Source organism: Oxyura jamaicensis, chromosome 1 (genome assembly GCF_011077185.1).
Source record: "Oxyura jamaicensis isolate SHBP4307 breed ruddy duck chromosome 1, BPBGC_Ojam_1.0, whole genome shotgun sequence".
Lineage (NCBI taxonomy): Eukaryota > Metazoa > Chordata > Aves > Anseriformes > Anatidae > Oxyura > Oxyura jamaicensis.
The window spans coordinates 108637278-108655880 of NC_048893.1; the positions used below are offsets into that span (position 1 = coordinate 108637278).

An 18603-nucleotide genomic window follows, 5' to 3' on the forward strand; every position below is an offset into this window, starting at 1 on the left:
TGGTATTCAAGACATCACAACTCCATCACCACCCAGGAAGCCCAAGAAAACCAAGAGCACAGGCAGAAAGAAAGAGGCCTCCTGGCCAGAGAAAGCCAAAAGTACCTCAGCGAGGGGAGCAGACAGACGGACCCGGGGCTGCTGAGGCTGTCAGGCTACAGAAACCTTTGCCTTTTGCTGAGCACCTCATACTTAAGTGTATTTTCAGCTGTGCTGGTAGAGCAATCCTGCTCTCCTGCAAAGGACCACGGCAGCAGATCACCAGCCGAGGAAGAGCATGCCCACCAGCAAATGCAAGTCCTGAAAGAGCTCAGCTGGCAACGAAAGAAGTAGAAGGAAAACAGAGGCAAGGTCACAGGTCCCCTCAGAGGGATGTATCCCATGCCCCAAGCACTGCTGGAGAGAGGCTGGATTTCTTCAGAGCTATGATGGGAGCAAAGAGGGCTGGAAATGAGGGGAAGGGGGGCCGCTGGAACAGAACAATCCGTGCCCTTGGTGATAGACCTCAAGATTACACTCCCATACCTTTCTTATTTTTAGAAAGTGGGATTTTGCTGGATGCAAATCTATTGGTACAGGTCAGCACCTGTCCAGTCCAGATGGAGGTCTTGCTTGAGATCAATTTTGGTTTTCATTGTAAATGGCTAAGCAAGCTCTAAATCCACGTAACCCATAGGGACCTTTCTAAACCGTGGTCGACAGCTTGCTTTGCCATTGTGGATTTTCTCCCTTTATATCAATCACTTTTTCCTTGTTCTGGATTTTCAAAAAAAAACAACACTTGAGCTACCCTCCACAATTTTTCTCCTACCCTGCCCCTTCCACCTCACCAGCACCCTTGTGCCTGACTCTTGCCTCTCATTCCATGCCCCCTGACATGTTTGCTCCTATTGCTGCACCGCTTCCAGGAGGAAGCTCCCCTCCCACCCTCTTCCCCTGCCCTGGCCCCCCATCTCCTTGCCCCTTTGGAAGTGGCTGGGATGAAGCTGATAGTAGAGGCAGCCACAAAAGGGTAGAAAACCTCTGGGTTTTGGAAAAGGGATCCTCCCAGCATCTCCCCCCGAGCCTCACCCTCGGGGCGGGCTGGGAGGACACGCGGATCAGGCAAGGCACGCCAGGACCTGGCTCGCATGGTCGGTGGATTGGCAGCGGGAAGCTTCATGTGGGACTGTTAAAACAAGCAACGTTATTTAAGGCATTTATATTTTCACTTGTGAACGTTTTCTTCAAGTGGTTCCAAAGGAACATGTGCTTTAAATCTCCCAGCGCAGTCACCGTGCTTCGGTAAAGCGAGCCCGGGCGCACAAGGGAGTGGGTCAGGGCCCCCAGCCCGGCCGGAGCAGCAAGGGAAGAGCGGAGGGAGGAACGGTGTGAAGAGCCCAAGGTAATAACTTCAGCATGCTGTGTAAAAGATCAAAACTCCTGCCAGAACGGTACCGAAAGCAAGGAATCTTTCCACTACTATTTTTTTTTTTTTTTTTGAGAAAATACATAACCTTGACAACTGAAGAATATCTTTCCATAGCCCAGCAGCTTGTGGAGGCACTCTCTATGGAGCATCTTTTAAGTGATTCAGATGGGAAGAGGGGAGTGCAACAATAGCCCAGAGACCGACCCACATCTTCACAAATGGTGTGGCAGGCATCGAAACAAAACCAAGAGGGCTCATCTCCTGAGTGGAGAGGAGCTCTTGAAGCATAGCACGAGGCCAGAGTGCTGCCGAGTCCTGTAAAATGCTATTATGCGTCACCCTGCAAAAGTATTTCCTCAGAGTTTCTGGGGGTCTCTTTGGAATTAAGTGGCCTCACAATCACATCAGTTTCTGTGAAGAGTAAATCCCTTTTGGATTGTTTGCATTTTAGCAGGGAGGGAGGGGGAGACCACAGAAACTTTGGATTCAAGGCATCAAAACTTGTACTTTTAGATAACCAGCATGTATCTTTTGCATTTGAGCCAATATTGAAAAATCTGAGTGATAGAGTAGTTGCACAGACTTTCAATCTTGTGTAATGCCTTTTTTTTTTTTTTTTTTTTTTCCCTTTGCCATACAGAAGTTATCTTTCTTGGGCAAATGAATGATAGCTCCCTCTCTGCCATGCTTGCTGGTTGTGCTGACTCAGAATTTTATTTAAAACAGCTCACATAGTCAAATGGGTCTGGAAAGGGGAATCACATTCACCTTCCAGCACAGATTCAGCTGACTGCTCTGCATACCCCAAGAGAGCTGCAGCTTCTCCCTCCTTTGGGTTCAGCAAGAGTTTTGCCATGATGAGATCTTTTCTGTCCCTGCAAAACTCATTATCACTGCCTGTGAACGACTCACAGCAGTCACCTATTTCAGCATCTCGCCCACATCTGTCAGGGTGTATCCTAGATAGGTGCAAGGGATGCTGCACAATAACCCCAACAGTGGGAAACCCCAAAGTTTGCCTTTTGCATTCAGTTTTCCAGCTTTTTCTTGAAAGGGAAAAATACAAAAGGAAAAAGAAGGAAGGGGAAAAAAAAGAGAGAGAGGGAGAGAAAGAGAGAGAAAGATGCCTGAAAAACTCCTCTGCTCAACTGTTTTACATCGGTGGTGGCATGGGGCCAGGCCCTGCAGCCCACCTCCCCACCGCTCCTGTGCCTGTGCATATTCATGAGTGGGAGGTGGCCTTGCCAGCACCGTATAAAATGGTCGGTGAACTTGCATGAAAAGAGCAGCTATTTTCTTCTCCTCCTGATATTAGCAGCATCCCTTCCCTGCAGCAGCGTTTCAGCGTGCAGAGGGGAAGCCAGCGTCGCCTTTCAGGGAAGGCGTGTGTTGGGATGTGCGTGCAGCCCTGCTCCCAGCATGAGCGCCGCACATTTCCCAAGGACTTCAAGGGATGCTGTACATTTTTATGGTCTGAAAAAAAAAGCAGTGGCAAAGCCCCAGCTTGCTCCCTTGGCTGTGCCACTGGAGCCAGCCCCAGGGAACAGTGGTGGGGTAAATTCAAGCAGTTACTGTGGGCACTGATCGCCAAAGGTGTAGAAGAGTTACATGAAGGCAAATGTGCCACCTTTCTGTCAGGGCATCTGGGAGCATCCCCCGTACCTCATCTAAATGCCTCCGGGATCGAGTTCGTACATAAATAAATAGTTAGGAAGAGTCTGGGCCGCCAGCTAGTCCAGCAAAGTTGGAGAGAAACTGTAAGACACATATGGTTGTGGTTCTCCCTAAAAACCTATAATTGCTATCTTCAGGTGGCCGTGTGCCCTATTCTTATAATGAGTAAGATATGTAAAGTCCTGAACTGTTTATGTGACATTTCAATAAATAATGCGGAGATTTGACAGCATTTCCATATTCCTCCTTTAATGTCTGAATGTCTCTGACTTAATCCAAGTTCCTTGGCATTTATTGCTGTTTGTTACACTAACAAGTGAGATTATGAGAATTCTAATGAAGGCTTCCAGTGAAAAACTCTGTGATTAAAATGCCATAATAACAGTTGCATGCATTTATGTGCCTGATTATCATAATCTATTTAGCACAAGTAAACATACAAACAGAAGGAGAAAAGCAAGCACACTGACACTTCAGCTAAAGGAGAATCTAAAATGAGGGAGAAACAATGTAAATATGTAAATGTCTTTGTGTATTCTTTTTATCTTTTTTTTTTTTTTTTTTTTTCTCATCCTTGCCTTTTTTTTTTCTCCCCGTTTGCTAATGAGACATCTATGGTTCATCACATGTGGTCCCTCTTCGCTTGGCCGAGGTGTGTTTTTGGGCCATCTGCTGGAGCCACCCTCCCGAACAATGCCACCCGGGGAGCACGGGGGACGCACGCAGCAACCTTTGACACCACGGGCTGCGAGAGATGCTGCCGGACAGGGTCAGGGCTTTGATACGTTCACACTGAACCCAGAGTTCAGCTGTTCCTCCACCAATGCAAGTCCCGGTACAACACGAGAAGGCTGCAGCCCCCCAAAACTCCCCGCAGATGAAGGAGAATCCTGGCCAAATTTTCTGGTGTGGATTTCTGCTGCCGCGTTTGGCAGATGTTGACACCACAAGAAAGTTTGCTGTGCATTGAAAGGGTCACACAACCCCTCTGCAGGGCACGGGCACCTTGGGATGGGGGATCATCTCCACTGCCAGCACGCATCAACTAAATCCCCGTGACTCAGTGAGATGGATGCATTAACCTTAGTAGCATAGCCCTTGATGGGGTTTCTACAGCATTTATCTCCTGAACAGAGGGTGGGGACAGGGCAAAGGAATCACCTTTGTGGGGACCGTTTTGTTTCCCATAGGTGTTCAGATGGGAAGCAAGCCATACCCAAGGTTTCGCGTTCCTTCAGCCAGGTCTCTCATTTTTAAGGAGCGCTACGTCAAAATAATGACATGGAAAATGGAAAAGAAGTGAAGGGTAGCATAACAGTGCCACATAGAGACAGTGAAATGTAAAAAATAAAATAAAAAACTGCAGGAATACTGCCCAATAAAATCAAAATTAGGACTAAATGCCCACGCTGCACCATGTGGGAATTTCCTGCAAAAATAGAAGAGTAACATGTGATTTTCCAGACTAAATTCAGCCCTGACAAGGATGCTCCATTTATTGAGACACAGCCACTTGTGCCAGGGTTTTCCTTGGCCCTGTCTCTATAATAACACACCTACATCTTTTCCACCCTCAGGCACTGCTGCAGGCACCAGGTGACGATCAGAGCTGAGCACTGCCTTGAGCACGGGGCTGATTTCCTCATCCCATCAGTATCCAGCCTTCTTGGTGCAGAGAATACCCCCTTCTCACCCCCCAGGTAAGCTCCTGAGGGCTTGGTGGAAAACCAAGTGCAGCCAGGCAAACTGCAGCAAGCATCAGTAACCTCCTATCCACCTCTGTTTCTTTGGCTTCGATGCTTTAAAGGATTATTTTAGTTTTAATTTGCTTGCTTGGGGACATTTGGGGACCGCTGTTTGGGGAGGGGGCATTTCTGCAGAGGCTCCGCTCCCCCACAGGCTGGAAATGCTCCCCCAGCCACACAAAAAGGTGCTGCACTATTCATATATATATCAGGATATTTCCTTACTCAGTACCAGCATGAAGAGAGCCTCTGCATGACCCTGATGCTGAGAAGAGCCTGCACGCTCCCGCAGCACCTGCTCCTGCCCGCTGGATGCCTCCCAGCCCCGGCACCACTTCTGCCTGGCTCTCCTCTCCTCCTTCACCAGCAGCAGATCACGTTGCCAAAAAGAAGTGAAAACGTTGGTAACACCTAGGAGCTGTTGAAACGAAATAGCTTTGCAAACTCTAGGAATCGCCTTCTTTGGGGCAATAAGACTATGGTGTGCATCTTAAACTGTGTTCTTAAAGGTTTTTTTTTCTTTGAGCAAGGTACTAAATGGATCACATCTTGAAAACAAACAAACAAAAAAACAGTATCTTGCTTTACACACTATGAACAAGGGGCAGAATACTTACATGCCTTACACCTGCGGAGAAGAGTTAAAAGGATCCTGGAGGAGGTGTTTTTGACAACATATTAAGGGCAGAGAGAGTCAGTCCCCGTTAATCTCACTGATGTGGGGCTTGTCCTCTTCGAATACGTGGCCGTACTTGAGAGGAGGGACGACCGAGCCCGAGATGTAAGGCGCACAGAGACGTAAGGCGCACAGCATCCAGCCTGGCGTTGCGGTGAAACTGAACCAGCGACCTAATTATTCTGTTGCAGTTTACAACGGGTTCATAAGTGACAAGGCTCTATAAGTTTTGTTTGGTTTGGTTTTTCTCGTTTGTTTTGTTTGGTTTTGCAGCTGTATGAGAACAGGCGATGGCCTATTTCCTGCGTGTTTGTAATCCTGGAAGTATCGCAAACATCAGCTCTGGTATTTCTGCGCCTTCCCTCTGGGTGACTCCTGTAAAGATTAGAAGCTTTTGCAGCCTCTGATTGAATGGGAAGACATGCTGGGTTTTTGGCAGAGCGCATGTGTCTCAAACATTTCAATCGAGCAAGTGTTAACAAAAACAAACCTCGTGCTGGAGAAAAAAAGAAGGGAAACAAGAAAAAAGAAAAAGGAAAAAAAAAAAAAAAAGAAGAAGAAAGAAAGAAAGAAAGAAGAACCCCAAGAGAACAAAACCGACTGCCCCACTCAATCGGGTCCCTTCCCTTGAGATCACAGCTACCCAAGAGGATGGTTTGGCAGGTGGGACAGCGTGGCAGTCTGCAGGCTGGATGTCGCTCGGAAGTAGAGAAATACACCAGAAAGACATTTGGGGAGATGGCTGGAACATCCGGAAAGAAAGAAGAATAAATAAATAAGTTAAAAAAAAAAAAAAAAAAAAAAAAAGAGTGGGGTGGGGGGAAAATTCCATGCCTCACTTCTCACCTAGTTTAAGCAGGGAGCTTGCGGGCAGCCCTCGTGCACTCAGCACCAGGTGCTGAGATTTGCCCCCCGTCCCCCCCGAGTACGACGCAATCAAGGGGAGCCTTGCAGGGGCTGCGGGGGGATGAAGGCAAGGCAGCGGGCTCACCCACACACCGAGAGATTTTTCGGCACGAAAAGCAACAGGCTGGTTTTTATTAAGTTATCGCTTCATCATGTGCCCTGATTGCCTTCGTTCGCGCCTTGGCTGCCTACGGTCGCGATTAAAAAAAAAATAAAAATAATAAAATGCGTGTGCTCGTAGTTATTAATGTAGGTTTACTGTGAAAAGAAAGGTGGGGGGAATGGGTCCTGGGAGCCCCCCGGAGCCACGCTGCGGGACCGAGCCCTACGGACTTGGGGGGTAATGCAGGGGAAAGGGAAAGGGAAAGGGAAAGGGAAAGGGAAAGGGAAAGGGAAAGGGAAAGGAAAAGGAAAAGGAAAAGGAAAAGGAAAAGGAAAAGGAAAAGGAAAAGGAAAAGGAAAAGGAAAAGGAAAGAGGGCTCCGCAGTCCCCCTCCCGGCACCTGTCTCTCCTGTCTCAGCCGCTCGTGGCGAGCAGCCGTGCGGGCAGGATGCTGCCGCTGCTGCAGCCCCGGCCGGGCCAGCGGGATGCTATTTTGGGGAGCCCCGGGCCTGCTCAGCGGCCGGTGACACCCCGCGGCCGGTGACACTCCGCACCCCCGACGGGGCATCCCCGCCCCCCCCCCCCCCCCGTCCCCTGTGCCCACCTCCGGGGCTCTCCCCCCGCCCCGTCCACCTCTCCCCGCTCCGCAGGACCCAAAGCTGGGCGAGTCCCGGGGGGCATCCCGGGGTCCCCCCCCTCCATCCCCGCCGGGGGCCGGGCGGCAGCAGCGGGGCACACGCCGGGGGGGGCGGCGGCGGCCGTCCCGGCTGTCGCTGGGACAGATTTTCCTAATTGACCTGTTACGGATCAGCCCCGCAACCGTTGGGAAACACATTTCCACGCTTCACTTCTTAACGTTTTAAATACATATTTAACGGATGGTTGAGGCTTTGCCGAGCCAGCTGGGAAACACACGGGTGTAAAAATAATGCAACAAAGGCGGAGGGGGCGGAGGGAGGGGGGGGGATTTACCCCGGTGGGAGGAAGCGGCGGCCCCAAATGCGGCTGGGGGCGAGCGGGGAGCCGGGAGGGATGCTGCGGCCGTTTTGTTGGCGGTGCCTTTTCTTCCTTTTCTTTTCCCCCTTTGGCTCTCGCTGGAGGTGCTGCTCGGGGCTCGTTGCGCTCCTCGCTCCGGCTGCCCGCTTCCCCGAGGCGTTGCGGGCTGGGGAGAGCCCCGAAACCTCGGGGATGGCCGGGCTCTGGGGGGGCGGAGGGAAAAAAGGAGATAACGGGGAGCCGCCGGGGGAAGCGTGCCCCGAGGGCACGGCACGGCACGGGACGGGAACCGGCGGGGCACCGGCAAATACCGACGGGCCGTCGGGGAGCCGCGCAGCCCGGCGTGCGATGCGGGCTGGGGCCGGGATTTGCTCGGGGCCGTCCCCCGGTCCCCCCCCCGCCCCCCCCCAACAGCTGTTGGCGGCGCTGTCATTGTCGCCTTTTGGTATCGAGCCCTCAAAGTCCCTCCCCCCTCCCGTGCCCCGTCCCCTGATGCCCCCCCGTCCCCCCTTCCCCCCCCCCGCCCCTCTCCCCGCCGCCCGCCCCATCGGTCCGGACCGGCCCCGGTGACATCAGCCGGCTCCCCCCCGACCCCCCCAGCCGCCGCCGATTGGCGCAGCCCCCCCCCGCCCGGTGACATTGTTCCTCCCCGGCGCGGCTATAAAGCCTCCGCCGCCGCGCCGCAAGGTGCGCGCTGCTGCCGTGCTGGCCCGTCCCGGCGCGCCGCTCCCCACGGCCACGGTAAGGGCACCGGAGGGATGCGACGGGACGGGACGGGACGCGACGGGACGGGATGCGAAGGGACGGGATGGGACAGAAGGGAGGCGCCCCCCCGAGGGCGCCCCGCGGGAGGAGGCTCGGGGGGGCGGGCAGCGCGGCCGGCCCCGCCCGGGGCACCGTCCCCAGCCTCCTCCGGGGCCCGGCGGGGGCGTCCCGGCTACGGTGGAGCGGCGGCGGGCGCTGACTCGGGGCCGCCCCCCCGGCTCTCTCCCCTCCCGCAGGCAGCCCGGTGAGCGCCGCCGTCCCGCCTGCCGGGCCATGGACTCGGACGCCAGCCTGGTCTCCAGCCGCCCTTCCTCGCCGGAGCCCGATGAGCTCTTCCTCCCGGGCAGGAATAAAGGAGGCGGCGGCGGGGGCTTCACGGGCGGCACCGTGTCCAGCTCCACGCAGAGCGACTCGCCGCCGGAGCTGAGCGCCGAGCTGCGCAGCGCCATGAGCGCGGCCGGGGTGGTGGTGGTGGACAAGCTGGGCTTCAAGTCCTCGTCGTCCTCGTCCTCGTCGTCGTCGTCGTCGTCCTCCAAGAAGGACAAGAAGCAGATGACGGAGCCGGAGCTGCAGCAGCTGCGCCTGAAGATCAACAGCCGGGAGCGCAAGAGGATGCACGACCTCAACATCGCCATGGACGGGCTGCGGGAGGTGATGCCCTACGCGCACGGGCCGTCGGTGCGCAAGCTCTCCAAGATCGCCACGCTGCTGCTGGCCCGCAACTACATCCTCATGCTCACCAACTCCCTGGAGGAGATGAAGCGCCTAGTCAGCGAGATCTACGGCGGCCACCACGCCGGCTTCCACCCCGCCGCCTGCCCCGGCGGCATGGGCGCCCACTCGGCCCCGCTGCCCGGCCACCCGGGCCACCCAGCCTCGCACCCCGTGCACCACCCCATCCTGCCCCCCGCCGCCGTCTCCAGCGCCTCCCTGCCCGGCTCCGGCCTCTCTGCCGTCAGCTCCATCCGACCCCCGCACGGGCTCCTCAAGTCGCCCTCGGCCGCCGCCGCCGCCGCCGCTGCCGCCGCCGCCCCCCTGGGCAGCGGCTTCCAGCACTGGGGGGGGATGCCGTGCCCCTGCAGCATGTGCCAGGTGTCGGCCCCCCCGCACCACCACGTCTCCGGCATGGGGGCCGCCAGCCTGCCCAGACTGGCCACCGACACCAAATGAGGGGGGCCGCCCCGGAGCGCCCAGGACCTACAACGGGGACGCCCCCGGGAGGACCCCGTCCCGACACCCGCGCCCCCTTTTCTTGCCGGGACTCGGGGAGCAGGGGGAAGCGGTCCCGGGCTGGCCGCACACCGAGGAAGCGAACCCGGGGGGGGTCGCCCCCCATCGCCCCTCCGCTTGTTTGCTCGCCCCCCTCCCGTCAGCGCCCTCCGGGCCGCATCCTGCCCGGCGCCGGCGGTCCCCGGAGCCCTAGTTGCGAGTTTGGCCGGGGAGGTGGGTCGCCCCCCCCGTGACCCCCCCCAGCCCTGCTTTTTTTCGGGTTCGTCTCTCCTTCGGGCTCTGTACATACACCCCTCGCCGGCAGCCCGAGCTTTCCGTCCGTGCACTTGTACTGTGTAAGCCTTATGAATGAATAAGGGGTTGGTCTGCGCTGGTTTCGTTGGTTTGCTTCGTTGTTTGTTTTGTTTTGTTTTGTTTTCGTTTCCCGTCTTCCCCCCCCCCTTTTTTTTTTAATTTTTAATTTTATTTTTATTGCATAACACCTTTTTCGTTCCCGCCGCCCTTAACAAAGTTTGAACTCCTTAACGCTCTTCCCGTGTAGGAACTCTCTCTCACGCCGTCCGTGTTGCAATACTGAGCGCTTGGGCTTCTTTCCGAAAATAACAACTTTTCTTATCGCTGCCCCCTCGCAGAGATTTTATCATCTGTTTATTTTTGTAAGAAAAAAAAAAAAAAGAAAAGAGAAAAAAAGTTGCTAAATAATATTTATTACTCGTTTGGTTGCAAAAAAAAAAAAAAAAAACAATATTTAATGTTGAAATTTTAAATAAAAAACAAACAAACAAAATAAAAGGCGTTTTAAATAAGTGGCGTTTTTCTCCTGGTTGCTGCCCGGAGGCAGGTCGGGAGGATGCGGCGGTGCGCGGCGGGATGCGCGGCGGGACCCCCAGCCGAAATGCGGGGTGGGGACGGGGAGGTTTGGGGTCCCTCCGTTTCCTGCTGCTTTGCTTCGCGGGCTGGTCGAAACCGATTCGTCTCGTTCGTTCCTCGCAGAGTTCAGGGTGGCAGGGAACCAAACGAGTGCCACCGAGTTCCACATTTTTATTTATTTGTTTATTTTTGCCTGCACCTTGGCAAGAGCTAAAAATTCATTCGGGGGAGGGAAAGAGGAAACATTACATTTCGCGACGTGCTTCTCGTTTGCTCCCTGTACGCGCTTGACCTTCGTCCAAACCCGCCCGACCAAAAAGCCACGGAGAGGAAAAATATTGGCCCACCTCGGTGGGCATCCCCCGACGAGGGGGAATTTTGCCGGCGCGGAACGAGCGCGAATTCGGATTCGGGGGGGGGGGGATGTGTGCACGCGTGGAAAGCGAAGCGGGTCAGGGAGCCGCTTCGCCCTGTGGCTTAGGTGGTCCCTGAGCTGCAGCCCCCCGGGTTTGGGCCCTGGGCACCCCAAGTCCTCCGCTACCTGCCCCCCCCCGCCCGCGCTAAGCGGAGCAGCTCTCCCAATTAGCAGGGCTCCGGCGAGGGAGCGCTGCTGCGGGAGGAGGGCAGGAGCAGGTGAGAATTAGAGGGAGCATCATTAGGAGCTGCTCTTTGTCTCCATTAAAGGCAATAATTAGCACCCTGACAGATGCAAAAGTCGGCAGCGGCCAGAAGCCGGGAAATCCTGCTCTTCTGCCTTCCCTCCCCACCCCCCCAGAAATAAATAAATAAATAAAGCCCCCTGCCCAGCACCAACAGGTGGCCCCGGGGAGCCCCGACGGCAGCACCATCCCGGCGAGGGGGAGCACGGGCACCCCCGCTTTCCCTCCCTAAAAAAGCCTCCTGCCCGCCGCCCCCTCCCCCGCCAGCCGGTTTTGGGACCGCTCGTCACCCCCCCCCACCCCGAAAGGCACGGGGACCCCCGACGGCCCCAGCCCCGGGGGCGAGCCGCCAGCTGCGCCCTCCGCTCCCCCTCCTCCTGGGCTACCTGCAAATGAAATTAGGCTCTCAGCCGGGCCCCCAGCGTCTCCCCCGTCCCACGTCCCCCCCCTCCCGGCCGGCCTCGTTCCCCATATGCTCCCCGCCGCACCGAGTGCCCCGCAGGGCTCCCCCGATCGCGTTGCCGGCAGATTAAGCCGCGGCTCCGGCCGGATAGGGTTTCGGGGAGGGGGCAGAGCCCATATGCTCCGCAAACACCGGCGGGGGTCACCTGTGCCTCCAGCGCGGCCAGGAGCCGGCAGCCCGCCATCAGCCCCCCATCACCTCCCCCAAACCCTGGCTGGGAAGCAGCGAGGACCCCGGGGGATGTGGAGGGCACCGGGGGTGGTGGGATGGAGGCAGCGGGGAGGGGCCCGGGGCTGATTTCTTTTGCCCTTGGCAGCTTTGGCCGAGGGGACCGCGGTTTCTCATCCCCGAGGTCAGGGAGAAACGCCCTGCTTCCCCTTTCTCCAGCCCTTTTCCCCCTTCTCCTCCTCACTGCCCACCCCAGGCACCTTGCAGAAAACGGAGAATTGGACATCCAGGGGCTGCAGCACATTTTAGGGAGAAAACACAGTGTTTGAGGGAAGGCCGGGGGAAGCAAAGGGGTAGTTCCCCCACCCTTACACCCCAATGCCCCATGACAGACTGCCACTGCCCAGGGGAAGCCTCCTCAGCAGTCAGACACCTGTAGCACTGGCCCTGGTCGTTGCCCATTTCTGCCCTTGGACTGGGACCTTTCAGGGCTGCGGGCAGGTCTGCGGGCTCCCTCCCTCTTCCTTGGGATGAACGTTTGCAGTGAGCATCCAAACCCCCTCCAGCAGCTTTTCACGGAAAGCAGCGCTCCGTTTTCATCCACACACCTCTCCTTACCCACACACACCGGGGCTGCTCCAGGCAGGGGACACTGGTACAGCAAGATACACAAGCGCAAATTACACACATTTAGTTATAGTTTAAATCGGAGACAGAAATCCCCATTTTTTCCCCATCTCATCCCCTCTGGACATCCCTGCAACCCTCCCGTGCCAGGGCCAGGCACTGGATGCGGAACATCACAGGGCAGAGAGGCAGTGCACGAGCTACGGCTGTGGCACAGGCCTGGGATGCCATTTCCGTGCTGATCAGGGGCCAGGGCTGCTTTTTACACTTCCACGGGTGAAAGGCTGACGTCCTGTGCACCTTGACGGTCTGTAGACCTGTCTCGCAGAAGTGGCAGGTGCTGGTCTGCTCTTTCACGCACCGGTGTGACAGCCTCTGGTAACACCAGGAGGCCTGAGACATCCCTCCTGAGGTCTCAGGCACTGTCCTGTAGCTCCAGTTCTCCCGTATCAGTTGGGTTTCCACCTCTGGGTGGGATGCGGACCCCAGGTGGAATGGGGATCTCAGGGGGGAAGGGGACCTCAGGGGGGATGAGGACCTGAGGCCCGGTGAGTCACCATTACCCAGACTCTTTCTGAACGCTCAGGGATCTTTGAATCAGCTGAAAGCCAGATTTTCACTGCATTATCGGCATCTCCCACGTTTGTCAAGATGCTCAGCATGGATTTCAGCAGCAGCATGGCTGGACCCAAGAGTCTTTTGCAAGCTCCCGGTCCATCCACTTGAGGAAAAGAAAGAAAGAGGTGGCCGTGCGGGCTGCTCACGGTGCTCGAACGCCTCAGGAGCTACAGGCAGCACAGGGCTGCACACGAGGTCGGGATCCTCCGAAAGCGCAGCGCTTACCCCGAGCCTTTTCCCCTAAGAGATGGATGTAAATGCAAAATAGTGTTTCCCTTTTTCATTCATCCCTATTCTTGGGATTATCTTTAGAAGTTTTGTTCTGCCATTTATCTTCACTTGTTGGAGATGTCTTGACAAACTCCTGAGAATTAATTTCCCATCAGCTTTTTGCCTTCTCCTCTTGAACTGGCAGGTCAGATCTCACCATATGCATTAGAAGAGGTTATCTGGATGGGCCACCCTGCTCCATTGTCCCTTCTTATGCGTGTCCCCGTCCCAGCAGGAAACCAGTGTCATGCACATGGAGGGACCGCTAAGGGAACCGGGCTCCTCTCGCAGGCAGCCCTCCACACCCTGCCTGTCATCAATCATTGTATCCTGCTGCCAAAACCAATACAATTGGATCAGGCCCAATACGCGGGGTGTTCCCTCAAAGTCAGAAGTGTGCCTTTTACTTTAATATATTCCCAATGTTGATCCTATTAGCAGGGAAAATCAATCAATCACTGTCACCAAACATCACCAGGCTGCAGATTGATCACAGTGTCAGGATTGTTGGAGAATCCTGCAGATGCAGGAGGCATTTGTTAAATGCTATTTTCAGAAAGACATATACATATATGTATAAGACACACGTCCCTACGCCTCTTTGTCTGCTGAAAAAAAAAAAAAAAAAAAAAAAAAAGTTCAGTTTTTTTAACAAAAGCAGGCACAATTCTAGTCACTTTTATAAGCAAAATCCCTTGAAGCAGGAAATGAGCAGGGTTTCTGGCTGGGGGCTTGTTTTGCTCTTTCTGCGGGAGTCGGGCAGAACCTGGCTTGCTGTGCCTAAGGTAACAGGGCGAGGAGATGTGTGAGCCACGGGCACAGAAACGCTACAGGCTGTTTCCAAAAGCAGTCACAGTGATTCTCTTCCAGCCCCTACACTTCCTTTGGGATTATGTTGAATATCCCAGAAAGTTTCTCTCTGCACTCCCTTCGCTCCTTTCCGCCAGCCTTGGAGGAACAACGCAGCTCTGCTGTGCAGCTCGGGTGAGGTGGAAGGGACATTTCCTCCTCTGCACTGGGAAATTTCCTCCTTTGCTCTTTTGTCCCTCCCTTCGACCCCTTCGAAGAAATGGGTTGCAGGGGAAAAGAAAACTGCAAGGGCAGTGTGTCAGTGCACAGGGCAGACATGCTCTGGGGACCTCACCTTCTAGGGCATCCAGCCCAAGCCAATTGAAGCTGTGCTCAAGTGAGCCTTCAGCAGGTGTCCTCTGAAAGCCAGCCCTTATTTAAGAATTTGACTAGAAGCAGGGGAAGGAAGGGAAGAAACCTCCCAGGGAGCAACAGTTTTCCCATCTCCTTTATGCTGAAGGTAAAAATAGAAGTGATGGGCTTTACCTGAGCATGTGTGTGTCTGTCACATATCACCAACACAGCGGGAATGGATTTAGTGACACCTAACCGAGGCAAGGTCTGCAGGAATCAGCCCATACCACAGCTCCCTCCCCACCTGGAGACTCTGCCTACACAACAGTTATTCAATTTAATTATTCCCACACAGAAAAAGTATAAAAATCCTTTAACAGCAATGGAATTCTCTGGTGGGAAGAAGAATAGGGAGGGAGGGAGGGAGGGAGGGAAGGAAGGAAGGAAGGAAGGAAGGAAGGAAGGAAGGAAGGAAGGAAGGAAGGAAGGAAGGAAGGAAGGAAGGAAGGAAGGAAGGAAGGAAGGAAGGAAGGAAGGAAGGAAAAACGGACCACCTGTCTGAGATGCTGATGGGAAAACTTGAGCAGGGACAGGACACCCTGAGTGTTACTCAAGCCCTTCCATACCTTATCATCTGGCACCACCAGGCTAGACAGGGGAAATAACTCCAGAAGCCATCCAGCCTGAGGGTGACCGTCTCCTGAACGCAACAATGCAAAACTCCAGTAAAGAAGAGTGGACACAGGCGAAAGCCAAGCATGGATCCACAGCACATGCATCCTGCCGAAGGGAGAAGCACCGTGGAGGTGGGGTTCTGGAGAGCAGGATTTGTGTGAGACAACACAGTAAATGCACAGTTAAGATTTCATTTCTTCTTTCAAGTCCATTGGGGAAAAACGCTCAGTAGCTTCATTAACAAACCTGCCCCTAATCCTAACCATACAAACAGATCCTTCGGAAAAACGAAATGATATTAGCAGAAATCTGCTCGGTCATACTGAGTCTGTTAGTAAATGAACTTTTAATGTATTGAAAACATATTCATTATAATGTATAAAGAGGCAATTTTCATTTTGTTTGTGTTCTTAAGAGTGTGACAGCGTCTTGTTTGCGACTGCCCCTGGGTATAAGCTATCATTGTGTAACTTAATTAGATATTCTACATGCTAGTGTGAGGGACATATGTCTATTCACTGTAACAAACATCAAGAGTCTGCCACATGCTTTAATGTTTCTGCTACGTTGAAATAAAGGCAGAGCAAGTGCAAGCTCTCCCAAGGACCTGTGGCCCCAAACAGCTTGAACACAACCCGGCAGCATTCACCGATTGGTTACAGTTTATTAACAGCCCATAAACTTCTCATCTGCTCGTGGGCGCTTGGTAGGGTTGTCACCTGCAACTGCCAAAAGCAGCACAATTGGTTTGCAGACGTGCACCCGTGGTGCTCTGAGGCTGGCTTTGCTCCTTTTCTCCTTCCCGGCCCCAGCGACATTGACTTTACGCAGGGCACGAGGTTGTTTGAAGGTGACCTAAAATTAAAAAGAAAAAGAAAAATGCTCAGGGAGAGCGGCTTTTCCATGTACTCTGAGCATCAGATCTGCAGATATCATGCAATGCTTCAGGAAAAATTGCCTTTGCCTCTGCCATACCGTCTGCACAGACAGCAGACCCCCTCCAAAACACCCCAGCAGTGCAATTTGGCTGCCAGCCTGCAAAAACCCATCCCTGCATCCAGCTCCAAGTGCCTCTGCAGCATTGCTCTCTGCGGCGCTGATTGCAGGACGCTCCAGCTGAAGGCAGGTCGGGCCCAGCCAGGTCCCAGCAATCGGGAGGTGGGGGTAGGAGTGCCATCAGCCCCCTTGTCACGCCAGTAAGAGAGCACAGGGAAACCAGGTGGGGCAGCTGGTGGGAATTTATGACCTGTTCACCCAGCAATAGTCCAAACACGGCAGCTTAGAGAAGGTAGAAACAAGCCCCAGGTGTGTGTTTTTCTTAAAGAGGATGAAAGCTACAGCATTTGGAGTATTTTTGGTGCAGCATAGATCTCCCCCCCATCCACACCTGATCTTTCCAAACCAGGGGGTGTAGCAGCCCCAAAGTCCCGATGTGCTCCGTAAGGTCCCAGGTGAGGAGCCACACCTCACAGGAACCCTGGGCACTTCTACACTGGGACAAGCACCATTGCAGTGCCTGGAGAGTATGGGGATTTCATCACCTGGAGTTTGCTTTCCAGATCCTTCCTTCTACCTCTGGTCAGTTCATGGTCATGAGGATGAGCCAGCCAGCAAAGCTTTTCTACTCTTCCTCCACCACAAGTTTTCAGTGGTGATCTCGGAGCTGGGCTGATACTCCAGGTGGTGGAAAAGGTGGTGTGGAGCAAACGTCCCAGCTCAAAGGCTGCCAGTGAGAGGTTGCCTCGTTCCCCTCACCGGCCTCTGTTCCCTGGGCACAAGCGTGGGTCAGATCAGGTCAGGAAGACGTGTGGTTACAAAGACCCCGTGGACCAGGTAACTGAGCAAAAAGAATGCCAAGGGAAGGTCTGGACATGGATAATTTTAATGCCACTTTGGCACTTTCAAATCAGCAGTCAGTAAACAGACTAGATTAGAAACAGCGCTAGCAAAGAGCTGCCCTAGGGTGCCACGTGTGCCAGCACGAAAAGGCAGCGGATGAAAAGTTAGAGGCTTTTTATTAGCAGTTTTGTTCTCTGCTCACACACACACACTCACACGCACACGCAGAATGCCTAATTCTCCAGACACCTCCATCAGAAGTCCAAAACATACTTCTTCCAGGTTTGCTGCTGAAGGAAACAAAACTGGTCTGTCTGTCCTCACAAAGGCCTGCGCGAGTTAATCCCCACCGCCTCCAGTCCTGGGACCGTCCCGTTGGCTGAACATCTCCCCCCCCCCCAAGCAACAGGGAGGTAATTCATCCGTATGGGAACAGCCTCAGCCCCGCACTGGGCTGCCCATCACCAGCCCTGCGCTGCTCTGTATGCAGGGGGAGGTTTCGACCGAGCGCCCTGCCATGCTGTCCCAGCTATTGTTCACCCAGCACGTCAACCATCTGGAATTAGCGAGCGGCAAGGGTGCCCGCGATGCTTAAACAAGTGCCTGCGCCGGCCCCGGGTGCGGGGTTCTGCCGGCGGGCGGCTGCGGGGCCAGGCTGCCCGGGGGCAGTGGGGCAGGGGACAGTGCTATAGCACCCGGCCACGCAGGAGCATCTCCCGCTGCCCTGCATCGTGCATCTCACATCATGACATTAGCATATGGCATCTGTTGTGGCCGAGCCCACTATGCCCTCGAAAAACACACACACAGCAAGATTTTTTCTTCAAAAAAATCTGGGTCATTTTTATCTCATTTTCTGAGTTGATCACTTGAAGATTCTTGCATGTTTGTGAATGAAATCTGCTTTGCATATCTTTATTTGCAAAGAAATTGGTTTTTACTGATGGACCTTTCCTTCATGCTTGCTGCCTCAAAAGACTGCTTTGGCAGTACGTGCTTGCTGCAGCCAGGTTTGTCCAGGCTCAGTCAAACCGGTCACTCAACCATCACATCAGCATCCTTTCTATTCAAATGCACCCTGGGCTCGCTGTGAGGACAGGGCACCTCTGTGAGCATTGGCATTTGGTTCTTGGAAAGAGCAGGAGGGAAATTAAGAAAGGAAACTGTGATGTTGTCAACCACATCAATGTGAGGCTGGTTGTTCCTGATATTTGGTGTGCTTGTTCTTCCTACCCTGTCAAATCTTCCTTGTACAGCAGGAGCAGGGGTATTTTGCTACTTATTTTCCAAGGCAGAAGCTCAGGTGTCTGTCTTGCCTCCCCACATTGCTGCCTCATGGGAGCCTCAAAGGGACTTCACTTCTCACCACCAAGTTATTGCATATGGGCCACAGGCCCAGGTGTGCAGGGGAATTTGGGCTTCATTCCACTCAGTATGCAAGGCCTAGAGCCAAATCCTATTTTACAAAATGTCTCAGGGCCCTATGGGTCTGAACTATGATGACCTACAAGCAGCAAACCCTGAGAGAAAAATGCTGACAAGACTGGCTGCTGAAGGATGGACCCCAGGACGGGACCATGGGGTGTCAGCACCAAAACGTGTCTTATCTCCCCCTGTCCGCAGACACCCAGCCCACACTGGCTGGAGCTGTGGTGGTGGTGGTGGTCCGTCCTGGTGTCCAGGGGGTGAAGGATGTGAAGCGTGGGGCTGGCTTGTGGCTTCACACTGCGCTGCTTTGCTCAGGAGCTGAAGCACCAGGAGCTGCT

The 18603-nt window shown here is 54.3% G+C and overlaps 1 protein-coding gene across 2 annotated transcripts; it reads left to right on the forward strand.

Annotated features, from left to right (window-relative positions):
* The first annotated feature begins 8122 nt into the window (after positions 1–8122).
* Positions 8123–16190, forward strand: OLIG2 (oligodendrocyte transcription factor 2). 2 transcript variants are annotated; one of them, XR_004747643.1, is made up of 3 exons: positions 8123–8251; positions 8512–9734; positions 16179–16190. XR_004747643.1 is itself a non-coding variant. In XM_035315648.1 (2 exons), exon 2 carries the CDS (start codon positions 8549–8551, stop codon positions 9443–9445), a length of 897 nt encoding a protein of 298 aa, XP_035171539.1. In that variant the 5' UTR covers positions 8123–8251; positions 8512–8548; the 3' UTR covers positions 9446–10230. The 2 variants fall into 2 exon arrangements, 1 of the variants encoding a protein (XP_035171539.1); XM_035315648.1 differs by lacking the exon at positions 16179–16190 and having other exon boundaries at positions 8512–10230.
* Positions 16191–18603: the final 2413 nt, after the last annotated feature.

Excerpts from the sequence above, each read along its gene's own strand:
- OLIG2 (XM_035315648.1), top strand. The coding sequence starts at position 8,549 with ATGGACTCGGACGCCAGCCTGGTCTCCAGCCGCCCTTCCTCGCCGGAG.